This window comes from Gobio gobio, assembly GCF_949357685.1.
Source record: "Gobio gobio genome assembly, chromosome: 10".
Taxonomy (NCBI): domain Eukaryota; kingdom Metazoa; phylum Chordata; class Actinopteri; order Cypriniformes; family Gobionidae; genus Gobio; species Gobio gobio.
In genome coordinates, this window is record NC_137116.1 from 10441183 (window position 1) to 10466957 (window position 25775).

A 25775-nucleotide genomic window follows, 5' to 3' on the forward strand; every position below is an offset into this window, starting at 1 on the left:
CTATTTACGAATGTTTGGAATTCATTAATATACACATGTTTAACTTCCGAATCTGTGGTATATGAAGCGTTTGTGAATCTGGAGGAGAGTTTTCGTAAAGGTCCATTTAACGCACAAATTACTCCGAATTTGTTCATATATTTACGAACGTTTCATGAATGAGGCCCAATCAGTGGTTCTATTGATTAAGTAATATCATAACTGGAAATAATCATTAAAAATCATAATAATACAGGAGGATGAATATTGATTAATGCATTGATTATAAATTTAATTAGGATATATATACTATATATACTGTAGGTATATTGAAGCGGTAGTGGAGTTCAGAATCCGCCCCTTTCAACTGTGAATTCGGACATGCTACTCTTGTCACATACTGTTTTTCGCCTATATAGTATGGAAGCATGTGATTTCAGATGCAGCCATGGTCAAACTTCTGCTGAAGTTCAAACTGAGCATGAGAATGAGGAACAAAGGTGATTTAAATAGTAATGGGAGAAACAAAGCATTTCAAAGCTTCGAATCAATTGAACAAATTGCTTTGGAAAGTGTTCGAAACGCCACTCGCTGTCGGTCAAAGTAGTTTAAATGCAACAAACCAACTGACACCCATGTAGAGAAAATTGGCCATGTACTGTATCTGATATACATCCACAATAATCGATATTGAATAGAATCGAAAGCTTGAATGGAAATCGAACGGTGAAATCTGTGTCAATACCCAGCCCTAGTAAACAGCATGAAAGCATGGATCCATCTAGTCTTGTATCAATGGATCACTAAAGCTACTAAAGGCTCTTGAGTAGCGACTCTCCCATGTGAAGTGTGTGTCGAGCGAGGAAAACTTCTGTTCTATTTTAAGAGCAAATGCTGCAATGTCTGGGTGTTCCCAAAACTGCAGCCAGTGCCAGACAGTGAGAAATGAGCGTCTATTCCAATCGCATGACCGGGACATAAATATACCAGTGCCACTGTCTAGTTCGGCTGATTCAAAATGAAAGTTGGAAGATAAGCAAAAGTGTGCTTTAATTGTCCAGGTGAGGCATCCGGTTAATCACACAGAATCCCTCAGAATCCCTCAGCGCTGCTGCTGAACTAGGTTAGCAGATCTAGGTCATAACATGAGGGAGAGACACCAAAACTTCTGCTCGTATTTGTTTCATGCGCTGCACACACAAATCAGGACGGAAAACTCTTTTTTGAGGTATTTTTTGAGTAAATCTCATGAAATCGTATCACGTCCATGATCAAATTTAGCCATAAAAGAAACAAATAAGAGACGTTATATTTAGCCTAAAGTAAATTAACCCTATTTTAGGACCCTATTTTTATAGACAATTAAACCTCTCCTCTCCAATTTCTCATTACTGTAATGCAGCTGGGTGTTTAAATTCACATAATTCTCAATGATGATTCTCATTAGGGTTACTAATAATTGGGTTAATAACCCACATCAGGGTTATTATCCTTCACTAAAACTATCAAAACAGTTATGTTAATTGAAATAAATCTGAAATAAAATAAAATATAAATATTAGTTGAAAAATTGTAATTGTTGTCTTGGCAATAAACTGAAATAAGTTTAAGTTGAAGCGCTAAAAATATGAACTGGAAATAAATAAAAACGAAAAATAACTAAAACTAAAACTGAAATAAAAAAATGTAACAAATAGAAATATAAGAAATTATAATAATATTAATAATAATACAATTACAAAAGCACATACAATTAAAAAAAGGAAAACTAAGAATATAAAAATAACTAATAAAACAATTATCAATATAATAAAACTATAATAAATAATAATATAAACTTTATAATAATAATAAACATTCAATAACTGTTATTAATTATTAATTATTTCTACAAAAAAAATCAAACTTGTAAACAAAACAAAGATTATTGAGCTATGTTTTATTATTGCTATAGAAAATACACAGCAAAAATGCTTTTCTTACTTATTTCCAGTACAAATATCAAAACATTCTTAAATCAAGATGCATTAACTAAGTAATTTCTTTTTTCCTGGAGAAAAAATCTAAATTAAGTGAGTTTTTGCTTAAAACAAGCAAAATTATCTGCCAATGATGTAAGAAAAATAATAATAATTAAAGCTGCAAGCAGTGATGAAAGGGCCCTCGCACCACTACCTGGTGGCTTCAGGAAAACAGTGAATGGTGGGCGACATCCATTTAAGCAGGTAAATATAGGAGAAATATGGCAGTCACTTCAATGTGCCACACGTCCTGCTGCCAGCAGGTGGCGTTTTAACTATAACCGAATATTGCCATGTAGATGTCTTCAGATCAGACCTATTATCAAACGTGAAGCTTAGGGCAGATTGGACATACATTAGCACTTAGCCACGTGTTGCATGATTTAACAAGTTTCTAGCATGTTTGCTACTTCATGGCATATTTAAATGTGTTTCTGGGAGTTAATCACAGTGTAAAACATGCCATTTCCTGTTGCCAGCAGGTGGCGCTATGACTAACTGAATATTGGCATGTAGATGTCTTCAGGCCAGGACTCTTATCAAACAAGTGAAGTTTGGGGCAGATTGAACATTGTATGCCTGAGTTACAACAACTTCCTGTTTAATGGCGAAACATCAGACTTTGTCAGGACGCCACAGACACGCCCTTCAGGGAAAACTCAAGATCTTCACAATTTAATGTCACAAAGGCCTTTAGATTAGACAGACCAATTTATGTTGATCTGATTAAAACTCTAGATGGAGAAGTACGACGTCTGAAAATGGCAAAATTTACAACAATTTTGCTAAGAAAATTCAAAATATCTGACTTCCTGTTGGGTTTTCAGATTTTGCACCCAGGGACTTTTTTGTAGGTATTGGGTTAAATAGGGCTGGTTATCAATTCAGATGTTCCAAGTCGATTCGATTTCGGTTCTTGATTCAACTCAATGAATATAGATTTAATACAAATACTATATTTATTTATACAAAACAACAGTGAACATAAGTGGGTAATTAAAAAGAAATTAAGAGCCACAAACCTGTATATTAAACTCTTTTTATTTTAGGTACACTTCCGTACATTAAAACAGAACCCATCTCTATATTTCAAATGCATACAATTATGTAAAATACAATTTTTATGCAACTTTATTCTAAAAAAATGTATCTGAGAAGTATTTTATACAATTTTTTTTATGGATATTTTGATATATTTATTCTAAAACATAAAAAGGATATTGGATGATTTTCAGCAATTTTCAGTACACAAGCTTTTCTTGCGATTTTGCCGTCCGTCATGTGTGCAGTTCCTATTCCTAACAACAATACCTTAACATGCTAACTTATGTGGACTAACTTTTGTTTGAGGAAATCTGTTTATAATATAAGCTATTAGGGTTGAATGATTGGTCCTGCGCTGTCTATTGACTCAGTTGATTTGAATATGTCTATAATGGCTAACGTACGTGCTTAAGTGAACGTTCAAGTTTAATACAATGATCATAATGCACGGCAAGCTTTCGCATGTACTGTATGTGATTATTTTTAGCGGTTGTGTGCTCGGCTGTGGGGGTGTTGCAACATCTGGGTGGTGTCTCATCAAATGGTTCCGCAGATGTGTAGTATCACTACAGCATTTCACCTCAGCATTACAAACGGCAACAACGCACCAGAAGCCGGCATTTAAGCACTGAATGAATGAATGAATGACAGGTGTGTCTCTCGCTCCTTTGTAACGTCGCGCAAGGCAAATAAGGTGACATCTAGTGGAGAAGACTAGTAATTAGATTTATGTTAATCTTTTGTTCAATGTTTGTGGAAATAAATATGGAAAAAAAATCGATTTTAAATCGACCACATTTTAAAAATCATTTAATCGAAAAATATTTTTTTTTGCCCAGCCCTATTTTTAAATGTGTCTACTGAATTTCATACTTATGTGTGAAACGTAGCGCAAAAGGCACTTAATTGAAATGTTGTAGGTGGCACTATAGAGCCATTTTGGCGCATTTAATTCTGAAACTTATAAAAGACGTAAATTTACACCACTTATGACGCGTGTGCAAAGTTTTATGATTTTATGAGGCCTTAGGCCTTAAAAAAGACATTTCATTTCGGAGAAGAAGAATGATGGGCTGAGCAATCACACATCAGTGCTCGGGCCCTAATAACTCATACGGAAACAAGATTATTTTCTTACCCCATTGGCAGATTATTTTGCTTGTTTTAAGCAAAAACTCACTTAGTTTAGTTTTTGTTTTTTCTCCAGAAAACAAGGCATAATATTTTGCCATTTTATTTGTCTAGTCTAGTAAATGCATCTTAAATGTAAGCATTTTTTAGAAAAGAAAGAAAAGCATTTTTTGAAGTGATATTATTTATCTTTTTCAAATTTCAATGTCAATACATTTCCATTTCAATTAATTCATGTGTTACTTGTTGTGTGAATTGTGTGAAAATTGTTTCTGCCCCGTGTAGGAGAAACCAGAGAGACGATAATAATACTTTAAGAACAACTTCCGAGCAGCAGCATAGCATTTTCATGGGGCTGTTTTGAACAGAAATATTCCCTTTATCAAGCGCACATTCCTGACTATGGAAGTGTTTGTGACTCCCTACCGATGATGCCTGGCAACACGGCATTCCACCAACTACACAAGAGTTTAGCCTAATCCACTAAAACACACTTGTGTTTGGCTTGAAAACCTGATAAAGGCTCAGATATATTGTGATCTTCACTCTTTAAGACGAGCATCATGTTTAAAGTTTGCAGTGTGAATAGCTCAGATTAAAGCCGTATTATGATAATGATGATGATGATGTCTGTAACCTGGTGTTTTTCCCCGTCTGGTTGGGCAGATAAAGATGTTGTCGGAGCGTAAGCAGGAACTGGAGCGGCGTGTGAACGCCATGCTGGAGGAGAACGAGCAGCTGCAGAACACGGTGGACGAGCTGAGAGAGCGAACGCTGGTGCTGGAGAAACAGTGTCACGACAAGGACTTACAGGTGAGCGGCTGTTACACGGCAGAACATACAACATATTATTCAGAAGCATGAGAAGCAAAGCTGTGTATGATTGGACTGGTAAACACGTCATAAATCCAATTTTTCTCTGAAATCAACTCTTGATATATTTTGCTTCTTCAAACCTTGAGTTGTTTATTTTACTGCAAAACCATTTTTGCACCAAGTCTAAATAGCAACTAGATTATATTTAATCAGTGCAAATAGCATATTTTCTAAGCAATAATTGCTATTTACACTATGTGCACATTTACACACTTAGTGTAAATAGCATTTATCACTATTCAAATAGCTATAGATGCGAAATAGCATACTATTGAAAATAGCGATATATTCTATTTACACCATTTAAAAGTTTCAGTTCTTTGCAATATGTGTAAATAGTAATTACATGCAATTTATTCTTTATTTTGACAGATACATGCCATTTGCACCTCAGTATTGTTGTACATTAACAGGATGCAATAATAACAGAGTGTAAATGATTATATTTATTAAAATTATTAAATGGATGCAGCCTAACACCATGTCCTAACTACACGCAACACAATAAGATTCCAGCGACAAGCAACTTGTCTGTCAACACCAGGGGCTGGTTGCACCAGTTGTGCGTAAGTTACAACTTACACACTACTAAATATTTTTGCGTTGCATCATTAAACTTAGTTGAAGCGTAACTCTACGTATAAACTAAATATTTACGGAAGCCTTCGATCAGGAGGTCCGAACAGTCCGTGTTGTGCATGTCATGATGTCAAATAAAATCAGTCATAATCAATGTAATTTCTTATGGGTTTTTTTGTTTCAGTATTTATTTATTGATCCTTGTTAATGTAGTTTCATATACTGAATGCTTCTGAATGTTATTTATATATAAAAGCAATTATGTTATTCATGATTAAGTATATTTAATGGAAACTTATTTTTACCGTTGGTTACGTGAGGCAAAAGAAGTTATAATAATGAAGGACACTGAAATTCACGGTATTTCAACACAACTTTTGCTCACGTATTTGAAGGCTGCTATTGGATCATTGAGGGTAAACGTCATATTATGCGACTACGCATTACTTTATGGAGAGCTTACGACCTACTAATTACGTTCTGGCTTAAGAACAAATGGTGCAACCGAAAAAAGTGTAGAGTTAGTTACAAACTATCTAGTAGTTACTAAGCCTCTAGTGTGGACTTTACGTTCCAATTTAAGAAAGAACTTAGGAACGACTGGTGCAACCCTACCCAGACGCGACGCGACCAAGAGATGCGACAAATCAATCAAAAACCACAGCCAATCAGAACAGCGTGTGGGCGGGCTCTCGCGGCAAGTGTAATGCTGCGTTCACACCAAACGCGAATAGAGTGTCAGGAGCGAGTGATTTCAATGTTAAGTCAATGGAAAGGCGCGTTGACGTGCGTCTAGAGGTCCTGCGGCGTGATAGACACGTTTCGCGCGGCGCTATGGACGCAATTCCACGAATTGAGCGTCTTGCGCGAGTGGTGCTATTTGTGCATTCATGCGTTTGAAGCGAATTGGCGTCTGACGCCCGAGTTGAAAAATCTTTGGCGTCAATTCGCACCACGTTAACCAATCAGGAGCCTGCTTGCTGCTGTCACGTGGTAAAGTGACGTGATGAGAAACCCTGCATAATTTAAAAATACTATTGTGTCACAAAATGTAGTTTTAAGACTTTTTCAGGTGAGAATGTAGTAGTTTAAAGCTCAATCAAATCTGTGGTTTATTTATAAAGAGAGCGCCTATTTAAAAAAAATTATCTTGTGTTTTTGGAGTTGTGAGCTCCAGTGGATCACCAGCGCTCAGCGCTCATTAACCCGGCGAGATCAGCCTTTCCTCGGCCAGTCCTTCTGACGTTTGCCACTGGCTCTGATGTCCAGTAGTGGTTCGTCTTGTGTAGATCTAACGGGCAATCTTTGGTGTCATGAATCTATCATTTGTTGTCTGCCAAATTGTTTTGACTGAGGGCAAAGAGAAGTTTCATAACTTTACTTTTTAAGGATATTTAAATATACATGCAGTGAAGATAATGTAGGCGTTGCCTGGACCACATTTGTGTGGCTATTAATGTTAAATATATGTTTTTAATGAAAATGAAAAGAGGCAGAGGTGTTTTATGACATATTTCTCCTGGAGCGCCTTGAACTCGCATTTATTTTGTTTCAAACGCTCAATTTATACGCGCGTCCAATTCACTGTGGAATGGATTCAAAATGTCCATTCAAAATGTTCACGCGTCAAACTAGACGATTTTGACGCTCTATTCGCGTTTGGTATAAACGCAGCATAAGGCACCAGAGATTAATCTGGACGGCACTCGCTAGGAAATGGAGAAGTACTTCATCAAATTCACAAATATTACACCATTTAAACATTACTAAAATACATACAGAGTCACTAAGTCAATCTTTTTCAAAGAATACACTTGTTTGTTCACAGTTTGAACGCTCTTGTTTCCATTTGTTTAATTTCAAGATCTGAGGTGAATTATCCACTGTTGCTTTTAGTACAACTACGTTACACTGAGCACTAAATGATATTCAAAGTCACGTTACACGCTTTTAACATTAAATAAAGCACATAAACATTACCTGAGATTATGTTTTGTGTTGTTGTTCCAGCAACAAAAACTCAAATTAACATTTTGCCTTTTATCGCGTGTCGCAGCGTTGCGTGTAGTTAGGACAGTGTTAATGGGACAATAAAATCCCTCCCTACACCTACCCAATACACGATTTTATTATTACTAAACATTTCATTCGGCACTTTATTTTAATTATTTATTTTTATTGAAAGTAAATGCCTTTCCGATGTGATATGTGATGGGTAAAAGGCGGATTTGCACCCGGGTCGATCGCGTCAAAACCTAAATCCTTAAGCCTTACGCTTTACTGGACTGCACCACTAAAGATGTTGAAATAGGCACGTCTTTTTAAAAATCTTGTTTGGCCCAACCAGACATTGTTAGGAGGAGCTAGTGCGAATAGCACTTGCCAACAAAGCACGCTATTTGCTCTTGGTGTTAATAGACACTCCGTTAAAAATATGTGTGACACATGCTGGCAAAATGAGTCGGAATGTGCATGGATGGGCTGATTTGAGATTCACACAAAATTAAGCTCACTAAGCCCTTGTCTAGCCATCCATATAGCCATTAAACACATAAAAGACTCTTTATTTATACGTTTTTGGAGATGAGTACCTTTCCCTTGTCCATGTAAACAATCTCACTCACGCTGACAGACAGATCTGAAGCGCGTGCACTGACGCCTCTCAAACAGCACGCGACACCGATACACACATTACAGTATTTCAAAATATCTGTCTTGACTTAAGTGAATGTTTGGTTAACTGTTGGGGAAAAACATCGGATGTGTGACATTATATTAGATCCGTGCGGTACAGTAATATAAATGGTTCTTTAATGTTAATCAATTGTGGTATCATGGGGGAAAAAAAGTTGATTATATATATTTCTCCTATAGATATTTGGTGTTGTCTTGGTGTGTGTCAAATTTGGTGTTGTTACCAGGGATTTTAAGGTATGGATGCTGGTGATTTTGACTCGATTTTTCTCAAAATTGACTTTGCCAACTCTATCGACTTCAAACAGGTGTAGCTCAGTAATTTTTTCATACATCATTTTGAAGGTTTTTTAATAGAGAATGACATATTGAAATGAAATGACAATAACTGATTTTGCCAGAATGGAGCAGATTTTTTACCCATAATATTTGAAAAAAAAAATTTGCAGTGCATCTTGAGTGTAATATCAAAAACAAAAACATGTACAAAAACAAGTTACAATTCACTATAAAATACATTATATGCAGTCTAAAGTAAATAAAGTTAAATAAAGCATATTTAAGAACCATTAGGATGAAGTCTGTAATATTTTGACATTATTTTCAAGACAATTAAACACATTACCTTTACATTCTCATTACTGTAATGCAGCATGATTTTTTAAATTTTGTTTTTGTTTTTTTGTAATTCAGTAATGACAATCACCTTTGAAAATAATGAGAAATACAGTCATTTTTTTTATTATTATTATTAAAATGGCTATAAATTAAAAGCAATGCAACAAAAATTCTACCACTTATATGGTACATAACTATTTTGCATTACAGAAATGAGAATATTGAGGGTAAATGCATTGAATTATCATGAAATAATGCAATAATGCAAATAATCTTAATGGTATGGTATATTTTTCTTGTAGCAAAATGTCATTTTTGAATTTTCTCTTCAAATCGTGAAGTTAATTTGGACTGCACTGTACATCTTGACAGGTTTTGTCCATTCATTCAATATATTAAGATGAGCCGTATGTTCTGAATGATCTGCACATGAAATCTGAATGAAAGGAAATCATTGAACACTCAGCAGATAAAAGCAGAGCGGATCAAACTGAGATGGAGCAGGAGAATAAAGAAAGAAAAATAGTCATTCTTTTTCTCGTTCCGTTTAATTCTGTGCCTATAGTTGAGCAATTCATTGTTTTGCATGTGTTAGATAGCTTGAGTCACTGTATTATTTGTGTTTTGCTGGACGGCCTCCAGTTCTTCCGGTCGGCTCTTATGGTTCGCTTACAGACGACGCTGTTCTTAAAAAGTCAGTCATTGCTTCATTAAAAAGATTTACCTCTAAATAAATGAATAGTATTTTTAAAAAAGGGTTTAAAGCAGGGGTCTCAAACTCATTTTACCTGGGGGCCGCTGGAGGTAGACTCTGGGTCAGGCTGGGCCGCATCAAGTATTCCACAAAAAAAGTGTTTCAAGTATTCCACAAAAAAGGAGCACAAATGATCCAATCTTCTCAATCTTTATTATTAACAGTTCATCAACATGAATGTTTCTTCTAAACATGAACTGTTCCTCTGAATTTGAACTTTCCTTCTGAACATGAACGGTTCTTCAGAACATAGGCTTCTCTTGTCTACTCAATTTCTTTAAATATAGCCAATAGATATTAAATCATTATGAAATAATGAATGATTTTAATTTTATTTAAAATAATAGACTAATTCAAAGCAAGGCCGTAACCAGGTCAAACAGAACAGTGAACGAAATTCTAGGTCTAATTCTAGTTGGGAATGAATCTTTTTGGGATTATTGCCAACAATATTTGCATTAATTTGCGTCAAATATATTATTAGTCCCTAGTTTCTTCGCATGAGTGAATAAATACATAGATCCGCTGTTAACAGTTGAATTGCCTAGTGGTCTGATGGTAGAGTTTTTGTAAACCGTCTCAAAGGTTCCGGGTTCTAATCCGCCCTCATATAGTTTTTTTTTCTTTATATTTTTTTCCCTTTAAATTCAAAGATGTTCATCAATGATTGTATATTAAGAGCATTTTGTTTTGTGATTTCACCGGAAATAATAGAGTCTCTCTCCGCAACGGCGTTAACCGATAGATTGACGCGCTCGTCTGTGTGAAGACTGTAAACGAGCCAAAAGAGAACGTAAACCCCGCCTACTTTGATTTGATTGGCCATCTCAATCATTTTGACATTGATGAGTGCCGTAAGACCACATTCTTTTCGACTGTCTGATCAGCCTCACATTCTGTTCCTGTCAATCACGCGGTGTCAACCAATTATACTGCATACTCTCTCTCACACTCTCTCACACACATACACACACACACACACACACATACACACACAAAGGAGGCAGCAAGCATGGCAAGCACGCAACGACTCAGCAAAAAGGTGCTCTTCAGGTCAACGCACGGGCCGCACTAACACTAAACTTTGATGTCAAGTAGGGGGCCACAAAATATCATCCCGCGGGCCTAGAGTTTGAGACCCATGGTTTAAAGTAGTGTCCAATAACATAAGACTCCAGTCATATCATTGCTCTAAATTCGAGACAGAGCGACATAAGTCATAATCTGAAGTTCACACCCACCGGGTCTAACGTTCTCCATTGACTTTGCATTGCGTGAAGCGCCTCCTTGTCATTTCTGACTTGTAACAAAAAACAAAACAATGTCTAAAAGCTGATATGTGACAAAGTGTACAGCAAACAAGCTAAAAAACCCAGAACCAAAAACCCAGAAGTTTTTATAAGCTGTTGACCCAAAAAACGAGCCTTTAAGGACACAAAAGTGGATACAGGCAATTGAGACAGAGTGCGATGTTATATTAAACTGAGAACTACACCCACTGGGGGAGAACGTAATCAGCGACAGTAAATATAATATATAAAACTGACATTTGGATATTTGACTTAACAGTGACAGATGTTTACTGCACACATAGGCCTGCTGAGGCATACTGAGTGTCAGGATCCCAAAATGTACCCATTCTTCCTGCTGATGCTTCACGTCTTATTGCCTTTATCCACTTTTGTCTCCTTAATCGCTCGTTTTTTTGGGTCAACAGCTTATAAAAACTTATTTCTGTGTTTTTTAGCTTGTTTGCTGTACACCCTGTCACATAGCAGCTTTTAGACATTATTATATTTTTTATTATAAGTCAGAAATGACAAGGAAGCCGCCTTACGCAATGCAAAGTCAATGGAGAGCGTTGGATTGCCCCCCCCCCCCGTGTGGGCGTGGCCTAAATGCGCTCTGTGCGAGATGAGTCACTAAATGAAAAAATGCTGATTTATTTCTATTATCACACTTCCAGTAGTGAATGAATCATAGGTGACAAATACGAGTATTTAAACAATGACATGAGTAAGAGTTGCGTTCAGCTCGTTCATTTCTCGGGGGTGAGTTGATAAGCGTAACATCCCTCAGCTACCCGCTTGTTTTTTGTACCCGCCTGGTAAACTCAGGTGTGTTTTACGTGTGTGTGTGTGTGTGTGTGTTGGTACCAGCTGCGGCAGAGCCAGCTGGAGCTGCAGGAGGTGCGCGTGTCTCACAGGCAGCTGAGCGCTCGTCTGGAGGAGTTGACGGAGGAACGCAGTCTTCAGGGCTTCAGTCCCAACCCACACAGCCTTCTCTGTGAGATCGAGCAGAGCATGGAGCAGGAGGAGCTGGAGCAGGAGAGAGAGCAGGTACAGCACTATCACTCACGGACACATACAGCGGACAGAAACGCTTTGCTTTTTGAGTAACTTTTAATGGACTTAGTTTTGCTCACAGTACATTAGAGGTCCATTTGCCAATTGTGATCTGATTGGTTGGCTGCTACACATTTTTGGGGTCATTTTTAGGGCTGTCAAGCGATCTAGTTAATTACACGATGTGGCGATTAATTAATCTCCTTAATCGCACATCAAATTTGGCTGAGTAATAACTCCCAAAAGATCAATTAAAGTCATTATTGTGTAAAAAATCAAATAGACACTAAAAAAGTAGCTCCAGAAATAAATATTTTTGTGTGATCTATACCATAAATGTTTTTATTCATATGGAAATATGAAATTATTTTGAATGAAATTATATTGAGTGGTACCCGGTGGGGTCTTCTGCTGTTGTAGCCCATCCGCCTCAAGGTTGTGCGTGTTGTGGCTTCACAAATGCTTTGCTGCATACCTCGGTTGTAACGAGTGGTTATTTCAGTCAAAGTTGCTCTTCTATCAGCTTGAATCAGTCGGCCCGTTCTCCTCTGACCTCTAGCATCAACAAGGCATTTTCGCCCACAGGACTGCCGCATACTGGATGTTTTTCCCTTTTCACACCATTCTTTGTAAACCCTAGAAATGGTTGTGCGTGAAAATCCCAGTAACTGAGCAGATTGTGAAATACTCAGACCAGCCCGTCTGGCACCAACAACCATGCCACGCTCAAAATGTCTTAAATCACCTTTCTTTCCCATTCTGACATTCAGTTTGGAGTTCAGGAGATTGTCTTGACCAGGATCACACCCCTAAATGCATTGAAGCAACTGCCATGTGATTGGTTGATTAGATAATTACATTAATGAGAAACTGAACAGGTGTTCCTAATAATCCTTTAGGTGAGTGTATGTATATATATATATATATATATATATATATATATACATATATATTAGGGCTGTCAAAAGATTAATCGTGATTAATCGCATCCAAAATAAAAGTTTGTGTTTACATAATATATGTGTGTGTACTCTGTTAATTATTATTTATATATAAATACACACACATTCATGTATATATTTAAGAAATATTTGCATGTATATACATTTATATAATCTATAATATATATATATAAATGTTTTATATATAAAAAATAATGTTTTTCTTAAATATATACATGCGTGTGTGTGTATTTATATATAAATATATATATTCACACAGAGTATATATAATTTTTATATATTTTACATCAGTCATGTTGTTACATCAGTCAAAATTTTGGAGTAAGGATTTTTTTTTTCTAAAGAAATTAATACTTCGATTCAGCAAAGATGCTTTAATTTGACATCCTTGTAAACTGTTAAAAAGTTTTCCATTTCAAATAAATGCTGTTCTTTTGAACTTTCTATTCATCAAAGAATCCTGAAAAATGCATCAATTTACACATTGTTTTCTAAACTGATAATAATCATAAATGTTTCTTGAGCAGCAAATCAAGTCAGAATGATTTCTGAAGGATCATGTGACGCTTTGATCACAGAAATAAATTACATTTGACTATATATATTCACATAGAAAACAGTTATTTGACATTGTAATAATATTTCAAAATATTACAGTTTTTACTGTATTTTTCTTTAAATAAATGCAGCCTTGGTGAGCAGAAGAGACTTTTTAAAAAAAACATAAAAAATGTGTTTAAAATTACTTTAATAATGAAAATCCAATGCCAAATATGTGATATTTTCTTAAAAATTTTTTTAAAAACAATAAGCAAGAATGTATATATTTTACTTTTAATCCACATAAATACCTTGCAAAATGGACAGGATTGGTCTCCTTTCTCTGAAGACACATGGATTCAACACTCCTGGAAAACCAGGAAATATCAGGGAAAGTCATCGAATTAAAAATTCATGGAATGCATAGTCTATAGCGAATATTAATTTTTCTAGCTATGCTCAGCTCTTAAATATTTCACAAACTAAAATTGCTTTTTGCATGAACAAATTTCCTTAAAATGATGTTTAAAAACTGCAATCACATGCGCTCTTTCCTTCCCTTTAGCTCCGGCTGCAGCTGTGGGAGGCCTACTGTCAGGTGCGTTCCCTCTGCTCACAGCTGAGAGGAAATGACATCACAGACTCCGCCTTATCCACAGACTCGTCCATGGATGAGTCTTCGGAGACGTTGTCGGCAAAAGACGTCCCCATGGGTAGTTTGCCCGCTAGTCTTCTGGAGCTGCGCAGACTTACACAAAACCTGCTGGACGGCAATGAATCTACGGTAACAGACGTCACATCTAAATCTGAAAGCTTTATGTAGTCATATTCACATTATTCAACGTGTTTTGCATGTATTTAGGGTTCACGGCGCAGTGACGAGGAGGTTCTAGAAGAGCAGGTTCGTAAATTGAGCGAGGAGCTGCGAGAACTCAGAGAACTTTACGAACAGGAGCAGGAAAAAACATGCAGCAGCCAGGAGGAGGCGCTACAGCTCCATAATCGGGTACAATAGGATGTGTTTAACTCATAGACTAATAGACTAAAATATGGACTTAGTGTCCGTGACGTCACCCATAGGGTTCTGAAGAGCAGTTTTGAAGCGTAAAGTAGGGTCGAGCTGGCCGTTGCCATCCCCGGATAACTGAAAATGGGCAAAGAGGCGGGACGTGGGTGGAGCTGAGGTGACGGGATGACTAACAGACAGCAGATAAATGGCTATCCACCTGTCACTCAAAGTGACCACGCCCTTAATTATGCAGAACTTTAAGGCTTTATATAATGTAAACGAATGAGTTATAAAAAATTCACCCCCCTCACAGTCGTCATGAAGGGCAAAATTAGCCGTATAGACCAAAACTACAATTTGTACCAGACTGTAAACATGTTTTTTTCTGCTGTAAAGTTGGGCATTTTAACATGGGGCTCAATGAGATTCTGCTCCCTTCTGGAGCCTGTCTCTAGTGGCCAGTTGATGAATTGCAGTTTAAGTCACTTCCTTATTGGCTTTAAGAGAAACTGCGGGAGGTTGCCGCTTGGTTTAACTCTATGCACTCACAAACTGCCCATAGAACTTCCTCTCAGGGGAATCCCCACTGCCATTTTGAATTGCACTCAACTTCATCAACTTGGGCGAGGGAACTTTATTTGGACAGACCCTTGACCCCTTAATTTTGACCAAGGGAGCAAGTCTACTCATATCAAAGACTTATGAATGGGAGAAAGGGCAATGCCCAATATGGCGAATAAGCCCCGCCTTCTAAATGAAAGAGCCATTCGTTGCCTAGTAAAGTCATCGCATCACTGCAGCTGCCGTTAGAAGCTCCGGTTGCTATAGAAACAGGCAGTGTTCTGAGATGCGCACTTAGAAACTAAATTTTTGCGACAATTGTTGTCAGATTTCATTGGTGATTTCAAATATGAAATTTAATGATAAGCTTGGCAAACAGTTTTGGAGAATTTGATGTTACCCCATTCAAAGACATAGGAGCTGTACTTGCATGCCCGAGAGGCGTTTCAAAGATGGCCGCAGAGTGAAATGACTTGTCTTTAAGGGACTTTGCTCATATGTACACTTCAGGCAGATCCATAGACCACAATGCAACACGATTGTGATGTCACAACAGCAACTCGCAGTGCTCGCATCTAATTTACCCACAAGTGATCAAGGGCTTAGGGCTTTCCATTTAAACACATTTCATGGGTTCTGCCAGTAGTGGGCGCTCATGCAACATAAGCAATGACGTACAGTAAAGTTAGCGAGGGAAGGGCAACATTTTTTTTTACTTTAACGCAGTCTTATATGCAGGGTCTAAAATGTACAATCGCATTTGGCGCTTGGCGAATGTTTAGGCCCTACATATTGTTGCTTTCCTAAAATAAAAATGTCATTTTTTGACAAAAATAATTTTTTTGCATAAGTCATCTCCTCATGATGCTGGCCATCTCTGGTAAAATCGCCCACATCCTCAGATGAACAGATCATGCAATTCTACCCCTGTAGTATAATGGCCTATGTCAAGAGTGTAATTAATGCTGTGTTCACACCGAACGCAAATTGAGCGGCAAATTCGCTTCTATCGCGTCTAGTTGGACACTTGAACATTTTGAATTGGACGCATATAAAGTGAGCGTTTGAAGCGAATGGCTCCGTGTGACTGCTCACTGCCAATATCAGTCATTCCTCCATATTGAATGAGTGACTCCGTGCGGGCCTTCCCCCGTTTATCATGTCACTTCACAATGTGAGAGTAGCAAGCAGGCTCCTGATTGGTTAAAGCGGCGCGAACAGACGGCTAAGTTCAGATTTTTCAACTGGGGCATCAGACGCAAATTCGCTTCAAACACGTGTATGCACAAAAAGCACCAAATAAAATCACTCGCGCAAGACACTCAATTCGCCTCTTTCGCGTGAAATGCGTCCATCGCGCCGCAGGACCTCCAGACGCACGTCAACGAGTCTTTACATTGATTTAACATGGAAATCACTTGCTCCAGACGCTCAATTCGCGCTCGGTGTGAACGCAGCATTAGGCCGTTTTATTTTGCATAAGTCAAAAGACAAAGAGACTTAGGCAATTTTACAAGCTGCATCAAGAAGAACGAAAATCTACTCAACCTGTCAATTATTGGTTCGGGTTTTTTTGTTTTCTGAGAAACCTGAAAAAATTACTTGGGCAATTATTTTAGGAAGGTGACGATATAAGACTGCTTTAAAGTCAAATTCTGAAAGCCTGTTGCGTGTGAAAGCGTGTTGAAAGCTTTGTTCGCGAGTATATGAAACGGTGTCAATCGGCAGTTGGCCGGTAACATTTTTATGTATTCTAGCAATGCAATGTTGTAAAAACATGAATGTGAACAAACGTGACAGTTGACAGGCCATCGTCACGAAAGTTTAAGCCTTGCCAATTTAAGTATTTAGGCGAAAGAAGACGCGAAAGGGAACTTAATTAATTACTCGCTGTGTGAAAGTTTTCTGTGCGCAAACATCTGAAGCCAAGACAAACTTTAGGTTGGCTTGAGAAAGATTTAAAAGCTTAGAAATAGTCTGAACTCCCAAATTAAATGACTACTGAAATAGTCAGAACAACCAATGAGAACCAAGAAACAGATAGATAGATAGATAGATAGATAGATAGATAGATAGATAGATAGATAGATAGATAGATAGATAGATAGATAGATAGATAGATATAGTCTGATGAGAGATACTGTAGATAGATAGATAGATAGATAGATAGATAGATAGATAGATAGATAGATAGATAGATAGATAGATAGATAGATAGATAGATAGATATAGTCTGATGAGAGATACTGTAGATAGATAGATAGATAGATAGATAGATAGATAGATAGATAGATAGATAGATAGATAGATATAGTCTGATGAGAGATACTGTAGATAGATAGATAGATAGATAGATAGATAGATAGATAGATAGATAGATAGATAGATAGATAGATAGATAGAAATAGTCTGATGATAGATAGTCAATCAGATGGGTACTTGCTAGGATAGAGTGGTTGCTAAGGTCTTGCTAAGTGGTTGCTAGGGTACTCAGGTGGTTGTTAAGGTGTTGCTATGCGGTTGCTAAACCCTGCTTGTATAAATACCTCATCACTTCATCTGTCCTCTGGTGGTTCTCTGGATCCTGTAGGTGGCGCTGCTCTCAGTGGAAGTTTCTTCTTCAAGAGAAGAGAACGAGAGGTTGAGAGCGATGGCAGAAGTGCACGAGCCCAACGAGCAGTTACAGAGTGCTATACGAGACAGAGACGACGCCATTGCCAAGTACGCATGACTGACACACATGTACATGTTTACAGACAAATCAGTGGGTTTTGATAAGTTCATGTTGACTGTTGTTTTTTCCCATACTTTGGGTAAACAGCACTGACCACTAAAACACTGTTTGCATTTTTACAAGGGAATAAAGACATTATTTAGTATCATTTTCACAGGTGTCAAACTCAGTTCCTGGAGGGCCACAGCCTGCAGAGTTTCCATTCAACCTTAATTAAATGCACCTGATCCAATAATCAAGTCCTTCAGGCTCATCTGAAAACCACAGGTCTGTGTGTTGGAACTAAACTCTGCGGACCTCCAGGAACTGAGTCTGACACCCCTGATCTATAGGGTCATTTTAAGCAATTTTTTACAGCTCCTGGAGATTAAATGCACACACATACACGCGTCTGGTTCATTATCTTTGTGGTGGTGTATTGGTTTTTAAACTGTACAAACTGTATATTCTCTCCCCTTACACTAACCCTACCCCTAAACCTACCCATCACACAAAACTTTCTGCATTTTTACTTTTTCAAAAAAACTCACTCTGTATGATTTATAAGCTTGTTTCCTCATGGGGACTCAATTTAAGACCCAACAGTGACACAACAGTCTGTGTGCATTCAGGTTGAAGTCCCCACCGGGATAGAACACACACACACACACACACACACACACACACACACACTCGCTCTCACAGATAGACATACACACACTCACTCACGCACACACTCTCTCTCACACATATACACACACTCACTCACAGATAGACATACACACACTCGCTCGCTCACGCACGCACGCACACACTCTCTCTCACACATATACACACACTCACTCACAGATAGACATACACACACTCGATCACGCACGCACGCACACACTCTCTCTTACACATATACACATACTCACACTTCACAAACTCACATACATACACACACAGACTCCCACCCACACTCACAGACACAAACTCAATCACTCTCTCACACACACATACACACACTCACTCACTCACACACTCTCTCTCTTACACATATACACATACTCACACACTCACACATACACACTTCATAAAACTCACATACATACACACTCTCACACTCTCTCTCACACATATACACACACTCACTCACAGATAGACATACACACACTCACTCGCTCACACACGCACGCACACACTCTCTCTCTCTTACACATATACACATACTCACACTTCATAAACTCACATACACATACACACACACACACACACACACACACACACACACACACACACACACACACACACACACACACACACACACTCCCACCCACACAGACACACACTCAATCACTCTCTCACACATACACACTCACTCACTCACACACTCACATACACACACACACTCTCACAGCCACCCACCCACCCACACTCACAGACACACACACTCAATCACACACTCTCTCTCTCTCTCTCTCTCTCTCTCACACACTCACACACACTCACACACACTCACACACACACACACACACACACACACACACACACACACACACACACACACACACACACACACACACACACACACACACACACACTCACTCTCTCACACACAGGCTCACTCACACATACACACACTCACTCATACACACACTCACACACACACACACACACACACACACACACACACACACACACACACACACACACACACACACACACACACACACACACACACACACACACACACTCAATCACTCTCTCACACAAACACACACACTCACACACAAACGTTTTTGCAGCCTGTACCCGTGACATCATTCTGCCAATCACAACATTAAGCTGCGATGCAGCTGAGTAACTCTTGTTCCTTCTCTTCTCTGTTCCAGGAAGAAAGCGGTGGAGATGGAGCTGGCGAAGTGTAAGATAGACATCATGTCTTTGAACAGTCAGCTGTTGGATGCGATACAGCAGAAACTCAACCTGTCTCAGCAGTTAGAAGCCTGGCAGGTTAGTCTCACTCACTCACTCACTCACACACACACACACACACACACACACAGAAACCCCTCAAGCTCACCAGATCATGTGAACCCAACAGAAAAGAGCAGGTCAGAAACTCTGATGCTCTGAGGTTTCTGGAATTACCTAGAAAGAAAAAAAAGTATGAAGAACCAAGTATGTGAACGTAAACACTAGAGAACCATAACACAAATACATATTGCATTCTCAGTATTGTCAAAAGGGCAGCTTTAGCAGCATTATCATAAACGTTCACCCTCTATAATCAGTCATGATCTACTGTAATGACCATTTGAAAAGGATTTTGCTGAGAGAGTTCGCTGACACGTTTATAAGCAGAATCATATTAACGTGAAAGCGCATGTTTCTGTATAACCAGGGTTATTATAGTACACTAAAACCAAAAATTAACTAAAAATGAACATTAACTGATGTTCTGTTATTTTTATTTAATTTAACTTGATGTGCTAAAATAACTAAAACTGAAATAAATAAAAAAAACTAAAAAGTCAACAACATTGAACACGTTAAAATAAAACAGGAAAGTATAAAAATAAAAACAAATTCAAATTATTAATAAAAACTATATCATGATACTAAAATAACACTGGTTTTAACACTGTGATATATTATTTAATAAATTCACAAAGAAAAAAACAATATTTCTTTTCACTTTAAAAGAACACTAATAATTTTAATGGTAAATTTATCAAACGAAAACGTACTAGAACCTTACTTTAAAATAAAGCTTAGAGAAATAAAATACACATCTAAAAACGTCACATTTCACGTCTTTTAAAATATAATATCATTTTTATATTGTAAGGCAGTGGTTCTCAAAGTGTGGTAGGAGTACCACTAGTGGTACTCAGGCTGCCTCTAGTGGTACGCAGAGGAATCACTAAATTAATTAATGTTAAACCACAATATATTATAATTTTTTTTTACATTTAAGTACGGTACAGTTTTATACATTTAACACATTTTAATCAATATTTAATTATTGTATTTACCTGTATGTAAGCACAGTACCGTGTTGATGTACAAACTGCATTAACAATGTTAAAGTGGTTGACAACAATAAATATTCTTAGGAATAAACTGCCTGGTTTTTGAACTGTGCAGGGCTGTAGCTGAATAGTTAGGCCTACTATGCTTCTGTATTTTAATGTTGGTCATTATGGTGGTTTCTGAGGTGGTACTTGATATAAAAAGTTTGAGAACCACTGTTGTAAGGCATTTTAATTTGATAAGGTTACCAAATAACAATTATAGTATTTTTATACGTTCGATTACCCCCCCCCCCCACCCCCACCCCCCTCCCACATAAAGCTCCATCTCACCCGAGTCACGGCACCAGCGTGACCCCTCCGGTTCTAGTCGCACCGCTCCGAGGTTAGAGGCTGCGGTCTTTAACGTCATTGTTAGTGTCCATGTCATTGGCCAAGGATCGGCCAGAGGCCGTCTGACTGACATGTAAAGCAACCAATCACAGTTTGTTTTGTTCCACTTCATGTTTGGGGGCGTGAAAATGTAAAGTCGATGTCCCTACGATAACAGAAAGGCATGCAAAACTCTTTAAAAGGGTCTATGCCGTGAACTTCACATACTTTTGAAAATCCAGTTTTTAGTTGATCCTGATGAGCGCTCATCATCACAGATATAAACACGATGCCGTTCTTTTTCCATGAGGGGGTTTGGCCCCACGACGGCTTTGTTTCCAGGAGACCATTAAAGAACGCGACACACACGTCTCCTGGAAACCCTTATGCATCAGTCGGTCAGCCAATGGTCCGTTGGTGTGACGTCTAAGGCTGAGACTAGGGCTCTACATTAATCCGGATACATTTGAAAACACTGTTTTCGTTTCAAAACGCTCTCCATCCACACGTTGAAACGTTGGAAAACGGAGGTATTTGAAAACGATGACGCATGTTTAGTCATGTGACGCATATGCCGATAGACATTCACGTTTATACAGGTATTGTGCCTGTTATGTGCTATTCAATGTCTCACAGTTGCTAAAGATATGTACACTCTTCATATCACAGTCCAGCAAAGATGACAGCTTTCCACAAGGCTTTGGAGTGTGTTCATGGGAATTTTTGACCATTCTACTAGAAGCACATTTGTGAGGTCAGGCACTGATGTTGGACGAGAAGGCCTGGAGAGTCTCCGCTCTAATTTATCCCAAAGGTGTTCTATCGGGTTGAGGTCAGGTGCAAGTTCCTCCACACCAAACTCACTCATCCATGTCTTTATGGACTGACGCTTTGTGCACTGGTGCGCAGTCATGTTGGGACAGGAAGGGGCCGTCCCCAAATGGTAAATGGTAAATGGACTGCATTTATATAGCGCTTTTAACAGACCTACGGCCATCCAAAGCGCTTTACATTTTGCCTCACATTCACCCATTCACACACTCATTCATACACAGACGGCGGTGTCAGCCATGCAAGGCGCCATCCAGCTCGTCGGGAGCAGCTGGGGTTAGGTGTCTTGCTCATGGACACCTCGACACTTGGTCAGGTGGAACCGGGGATCGAACCACCAACTTTCCGGTTTGTAGACAACCTACATGAACCACTGAGCCACTGCCGCCCCCAAACTGTTCCCACAAAGTTGAAACATGAAATTGTCCAAAATGTCTTGGTATGCTGAAGCATTAAGAGTTCCTTTCACTGAAACTAAGGAGCCAAGCCCAACCCCTGAAAAACAACCCCTCACCATAATCCCCCCTCCACCAAACTTTACACTTGGCACGTCCCGTTCTGGCAACCGCCAAACCCAGACTCATCCATCGGATTAACATTGGTCACTCCAGAGAACACGTCTCCACTGCTCTAGAGTCCAGTGGTGGCGTGCTTTACCCCACTGCATCCCACGCTTTGCATTGCACTTGGTGATGTAAGGCTTGGATGAGCTGCTCGGCCATGGAAACCCATTCCATGAGGCTCTACACACTGTTCTTGAGCTAAGAAAAGTTGGCGACTTCTGCGCACTGTGCGCCTCAGCATGCGCTGACCCCACTCTGTGATTTTACGTAGTTGCTGTTGTTCCCAATTGCTTCCACTTCGTTATAAAACCACTAACAGTTGAGCGTGGAATGTTTAGTAGTGAGGAAATTTCCCGAATGGACTTATTGCACAGGTGGCAACCGATCACGGTACCACGCTTGAATTCACTGAGCTCCTGAGAGCGACACATTCTTTCACAAATGTTTGTAGAAGCGTCTGCATGCCCAGTGCTTGATTTATACACCTGTGGCCATGAAGTGATTGAAGACCTGAATTCAATGATTTGGAGGGGCGTCCCAATACTTTTGGCAATATAGTGCATCTCAGCATTCAACAGGTCGCACACACTCACCATTATATGTTTGATCTAAATGCAACTGCTTCCATACTCTGTAAATGTGAGTACATTTTCTGTCATCTTTGCTGGACTGTGATATGAAGAGTGTACATATCTTTAGCAACTTTGAGACATTGAGTAGCACATAACAGGCACAATACCTGTATAAACGTGAATGTCTATCGGCATAATATGCGTCACATGACTAAACATGCGGCGTCGTTTTCAAATACCTCCGGTTTCACATTCACACTACAACACGAAAACAGCATTTTCAAATGCATCTACTTTGGAGAGCGTTTTCAAAAAGCTTCGTTTTCGAGAAAAAAAAATGTTTTCAAATAAAAACGCCATACTCACAACTCCAACCTGCGAATACTCACCTCTGTACAGATGGTAACCCTCGCTCTGTGAAAAGACTTGCGAGATTCACATGCTACGTTCATTAACACAGTCCATGAGCTTTTCGTGATGCTAAACTGTAAAGAAATCGCAGCGGTCAGCCTCTTTCTCTCTGTCTGTTTCTCTCTCTTTTTGCCCTTTATGCTTAAAGTCAACATGAAGTCAACATTGAGCTTTACTTTACGACACGTTCCTGATCTTATTGCACACAATTCATTAATGCATGCCTTTGTCATTTAAAAAAAAATCTTAAGGTACTAAAACGGCTTCTCTTTTGTTTTGGATGACAATGTAAAGTCAATGTTAATGAAAAGTCAAATATAAATTGAGTCATTGTTTCAGGCTACTATACTGAACATGTTGGTTGTATTTGAATGTATTGCCATATCGGCTTCACAGGCAGATTCAACATTCAACAATGCAATAAATACCAATACAAACTATTTTGAGTAGTATATACAGCTCTATTAAAGTCTTTGGTAACACTTTACAATAAGATTTGATTAGTTACCTACATTAGTTAACATGAACTAACAACGAACAATACTTCTACAGCATTTATTAATCTTAATGTCAACATTTACTAATACTGTTATTAATATGTTAGTTAATGCACTGTGATCTAACATGAACAAACATATTTACTAACATTAACAAAGATGAATAAATGCTCTAAAAATAAATATATTTCTGGTTGTTAGTTCATGTTTGCTAATTCATTAACTAAAGTTAAAAAATTAGATGTTACCAATGCATTCGCGATTTCTAGGTCCATCTCTCGAAATAAGTTAATCCTGATAAAAATCATGGTTTCGTGACATTAAATAGTACTATTGTACATGACAATCTTTTGAAAATATTATCCGTAATTTAATGGCAGTTAGCATTCACATTATTAAGGTTACATCGGTTACACTTTATATTGTGTCCAGTGTAATTATGCATTTAAGTACTGATTAATAACAATTTACAACATGTACTTACTATAGGGTGAGGATTAGGATAGGTTTAGGGTTAGTTGCATGTAATTATACTAATTTATAGTAATTACTATAGTAACTACAAGTAACGTATATAACAAGGAGACATTAAAATAAAGTGTTACCATTACAGCAATATAAGATAATCGAATAGAAAAATACACATTACAGTTGGGATCCGTGGAAATGCTCTGGAGGATGAATCAGCTTCCGGCCGCAGATTTAAAGGGAACTCTGCCACATTACAGATGTAAATTGTGTTGTGAGTGCAGTTTCATGTTGACTTTAACTCTCAGTATGTCTGTTTGTTGAGTATGAACGTGTGGTCATCCGCCCCTCTCCTCATATTAAAGCAAAGATCAACCTGACTTCTGACAGCGGTCGGTTCTGTCGCTCTGCCTCACCCGTATATCCCGTGAATGTGAGCATGCGTGTGTGTGTTTAACTCTTAGCTTCCCTTCTCTCTCTCTCTCTCTCTCCCTGTCCCCGCCTGCAGTTTGCCTCCTCAGGGCTGTTCACTGTGTGGCTCTTGTGGTTTCTGATCTAGTGGCCTTTCTCAGCTTCCATACAGACCCCTTCTCCCCTATGGTAACTCCCTCCTGCCTTAGAGGTGAGCCCGGGTTCGCCGTCTTCCCAGTATCCATGTTCATCCCGGGTCATTAGGTCACGAAGTCGCCGTTCATGTCATTGTGATGTTCTTCACCTGTTCTTCAGGGCATTTTCACACTAGAGCAAACATGGTGTGGAGAAGGAAACAGTGTTATTTTACTATTATTTATATATTTTTATAGAACTTTTTAAAATTAGCTTTTATTTTTATGTTTTCAGTTTTTATTTTAGTTGTTCTGTGCTGTTTTTTTATTGAATTTACTAACATTAATGAGCAATACGTTTGTTAGAGTATGTATTAATCTGTCAACAGTTAATAAAATACAATTTATTAACAGATACAACGGTTGATTAGTAAATATTTAAATTAACATTAAGTTTAATAAATGCTTTAGAAGTATTTTTCATTAATGTAGTTAACTAATGTTAACAAATTAAACCTTATTGTAAAGTTTTGCCATTGTTTTATATTTCTAATTAGCTATTAAATTAATTTCTAATATTCTATTTAATTTATCTTTATTCCAGATTTTTATCTTTATTCTGTTAATATTATTTAATACACTGTGAACTAACATGAACAAAGGTTAATAAATG

The 25775-nt window shown here is 38.1% G+C and overlaps 2 protein-coding genes across 3 annotated transcripts in view; one reads left to right on the forward strand and one right to left on the reverse strand.

The window, feature by feature from the left end:
• rab35b (RAB35, member RAS oncogene family b) overlaps positions 1-25775 on the reverse strand; it is a 761740-nt gene that overhangs the window by 691073 nt on the left and 44892 nt on the right. The gene's annotated exons all lie outside the window — the stretch shown is intronic.
• The window catches only part of bicdl1 (BICD family like cargo adaptor 1), a 68148-nt gene that overhangs the window by 39415 nt on the left and 2958 nt on the right, over positions 1-25775 (forward strand). For both annotated transcript variants that reach the window (XM_079826485.1, XM_079826484.1), the window contains exons 4-9: positions 4842-4988; positions 11856-12035; positions 14109-14327; positions 14406-14549; positions 17704-17834; positions 19701-19821. In XM_079826485.1, the coding sequence (XP_079682611.1) occupies positions 4842-4988; positions 11856-12035; positions 14109-14327; positions 14406-14549; positions 17704-17834; positions 19701-19821 (942 nt within the window). The remainder of the gene's footprint in view (positions 1-4841; positions 4989-11855; positions 12036-14108; positions 14328-14405; positions 14550-17703; positions 17835-19700; positions 19822-25775) is intronic.